A 3,047-nucleotide genomic window follows, 5' to 3' on the forward strand; every position below is an offset into this window, starting at 1 on the left:
TCTAGAAAACTTACGAACTACAGGACGGAAACAACTAGGGATACCACTTCTGTACTCTCTCAAAATAATTTGTACATCTCAAGACAGACAGTCACACACACAGGCCTTCAGAAATGTCACAAGTGACCTTTAACCTTCTAGCAGAGGATGAGCGGGCTCATAATGTGTCAGTCACTACAGGAAAAGCAGTGTGTCCCAGTATGGATGAGAAGTTATTTCCCCTGAACACACTTGAATATTAAAAACCCAAAAGCTTGCAATCTTTTTTGCATCAACTTGACAATCTGTACACTTATAGGAAAAATAGGTGATTATTTTAATGATTTATGTATAAAAGAAAAATAAAACTTTATGATACAATCTGATAGACTACAGAATATAAAATTTACTCACATACAGTGTATATAATTTTGCAACATAAAAATTCTATTCATATATACAAATTCAAAAAAGGTTTTTATATATATCTTAACTTGGGCTGCAAAGAGGTTCACTTAGGGTTATGGCTAAGTCATTCAATTTATTAGAAAAGAGATTATGAACATACAAAAGACTATTGACAAATAATCCTTCCCTCCCCCTCAAACTATTCAGAAGCATCTGGTTGGCAGAGTAGTGTGGTGTGCTTCAGCAAGGAGAACTCCTACCAGCTGAAGGGAGTCTACATACTGTCCCTATAGCCCTCCAGTTGAGAACTCGGCTGCTGCCTTCCACTGACTGAGAAACACTAGCTGTGCCGTGTGTGCAAGTCTTTAGGAAACAAAATGTGCTCAGGCAGTCTTCACACTTACCAGGGCTCGCCTTGGTGAACATAATAAATACTCAGAAACATGAGGGTCATCTCAGACCTTAAGCCGGTAAGAACCTCCAAAGACAGTGAGACCCTTTATACAATAATTTAAGACCTTAGGAAGTATTTACAGTACTTTATGTAGGTGAAAAACTGAATATAAACCATAAAAAAATAATCTATGCACCTTTAAAAAAGGAAACCAAACACAAACTCTAAGTTGGCGTACTCTTCCTCAGTCTCTCCACACTCCCAGCTCTCGGGGCACGCACCTACATGCAGGAAAAGAACTGTGCTGCCCTTCACGCTATGAGGTCTGGGGGCCTGGGGGACTGCTTATCCATGGGGAGTACCCTAGAGGCTGAAGAAAGCCAAGGAGGCGGCCCGGGACAGTTTCCCATCAGACAACGTCCATAAAGGCCAGACTGAATTCTCTTTCGGCATCTGAACTTCAAGGGTCAAGAAAAGCAGACAGCAGACTGCCCCGAAGCACAGGCAATAGTAAGAGGGCAGCAATGCCACACAGCTGACAGGCACCTTACAAGGGCACAGGCTGAAATGATCCCTTTCAGGTAGAAATCAAAATGTAACGTAATCATTTCAAGCCTCGTTCTATTTTTAAGTACCCACCAAAAAGTACACAATCACTCTTTGCTCCGTGCTGGTAGGAAGTCCTCCTGGGAGACTCAAAAGCAGAAATAAAGGCCTGCTGTTTCCCCAGTGGGGTGACACAACTTACCTGCTAGAAAATTCGGGGGCAGGATTTAACAGCAGAAAACATATTTGCCAAAGAACAAAGAAACAAGCCTTCCCACAAAGGCGAGCTGAAGACTAAAGTAGCGAGCACTGCAGCTGGAAGGAGATAAGAAAACACGGCCTTTTAATAAGTTTAGCGCCTAAACCCAAAGTTCTGTAGCTAGCTGGGTCCGGGCGTCTGCAGTCCATTTTCTCAACAGACTGGGACTCAGAGAGACAGTTTCCTGCCTTTTCTCCCATCATGAGGATGGGGGCTCCATCTCTGCAGGGCTGGCCGTTCACCTTCGGGACGTCAGGTTGATACTATGCACCATTTTCTGGATCTTCTCCTCATTCTTTAGGATGTTGGCCTTTATGGCACAGATCTTGTCCTGCTGGTCTTTGATCTGCTGCTCCAGCTCAGACAGCTCAGCCTTCAGGGGTTCCACTGCACTGTCTGTGATGCTGGGGGGTGGGGGGAGACAATGAGCGGCTCATCAGTGTCCTGAGGTTCTGTCTGCGACACTTCCTCCAACCCGAAAGCCAAGAGTTAAGTGTCAGACCCCTAAGAATGGTGCCAAGCACCACTCACAACCGGCAGGCCTACAGTGCAAGCAAACCTGAGAATGCCAAGCTTCTTAACTTCCCACAAAACCAGGAGAGCCCAGGGCTTTATGCTGATTAGGCACTCTACCAGAGAGCTGCTTCCCTAGCCCACGTGAGATTCCCTTTAAAAGTAAGATGAGAAGTAACTAATATTTCCTCAGTGACAGGTTTGAAGTCCTCAAAGTATACACACAAAAAGGAGCGAGAGGCAACAGGAAAGTGGGCTACCGAGTCCCCACAGACAGTGGGACCCAGCCTGGACCAGCCAGGTGACACCTCTCCTCTGGATAAGGCTCACAGGACATAGAGGGGCTCCCCTACCCATTCCCTATTTGTTCAGCAGGGACAGGTGACCTCTTCACTCTTGGGCAGAGCACTGGAACAAGCACAGACTATGCCTCAGAATGCTGGAGTCAAACGTAACCTTTCCCTGCAGGCTGCTAAAGCCTATAACAGCCCTTTGCTGCAGTAGAGCAGGGTCAGGTTTTACAAGCAAGGCTCTCAGGGCTGACACTTGAATCAGCACTAGTGGTCTCGGTGATTTTTTAGATTTCATCATGTTGCATACTTAAAAATTCATAAAACTAAACATAATAGTAAGAAAGAACCCCCATATTGGTTGTCTAATACAAATACAAAGCGGTCAGTCCTGAAACCATATGCACACAATAAAAGCAGACTTAGCAGGAGTGTTTATGTATTTGTGTACACACAGATATACATATACAATCAAAAAGAAAAGGCTATCCATTTGAGAGTGTGATGTGGGAGTGATTTCTTATTAATAAAGAAACTGCCTAGGCCCATTTCATAGGCCAACCCTTAGGTGGGCGGAGAAGACAGAACAGAATGCTGGGAGAAAGAAGCTGAATCAGTGAGTCGCCATGGTTCTCCCACTCCAGGCAGACACAGGTTA

At 44.9% G+C, this 3,047-nt stretch overlaps 1 protein-coding gene across 2 annotated transcripts in view; it reads right to left on the reverse strand.

The window, feature by feature from the left end:
* Positions 1 to 300: 300 nt before the first annotated feature.
* The window catches only part of Traf3ip1 (TRAF3 interacting protein 1), a 51,070-nt gene continuing 48,323 nt past the window's right edge, over positions 301 to 3,047 (reverse strand). For both annotated transcript variants that reach the window (XM_005361682.2, XM_013351749.2), the window contains one exon: positions 301 to 1,990. In XM_005361682.2, coding sequence (XP_005361739.1) covers positions 1,825 to 1,990 — 166 coding nt within the window. In that variant the 3' untranslated portion in view covers positions 301 to 1,824. The remainder of the gene's footprint in view (positions 1,991 to 3,047) is intronic.

The sequence above is a fragment of the Microtus ochrogaster genome, linkage group LG4 (genome assembly GCF_000317375.1).
Source record: "Microtus ochrogaster isolate Prairie Vole_2 linkage group LG4, MicOch1.0, whole genome shotgun sequence".
NCBI lineage: Eukaryota > Metazoa > Chordata > Mammalia > Rodentia > Cricetidae > Microtus > Microtus ochrogaster.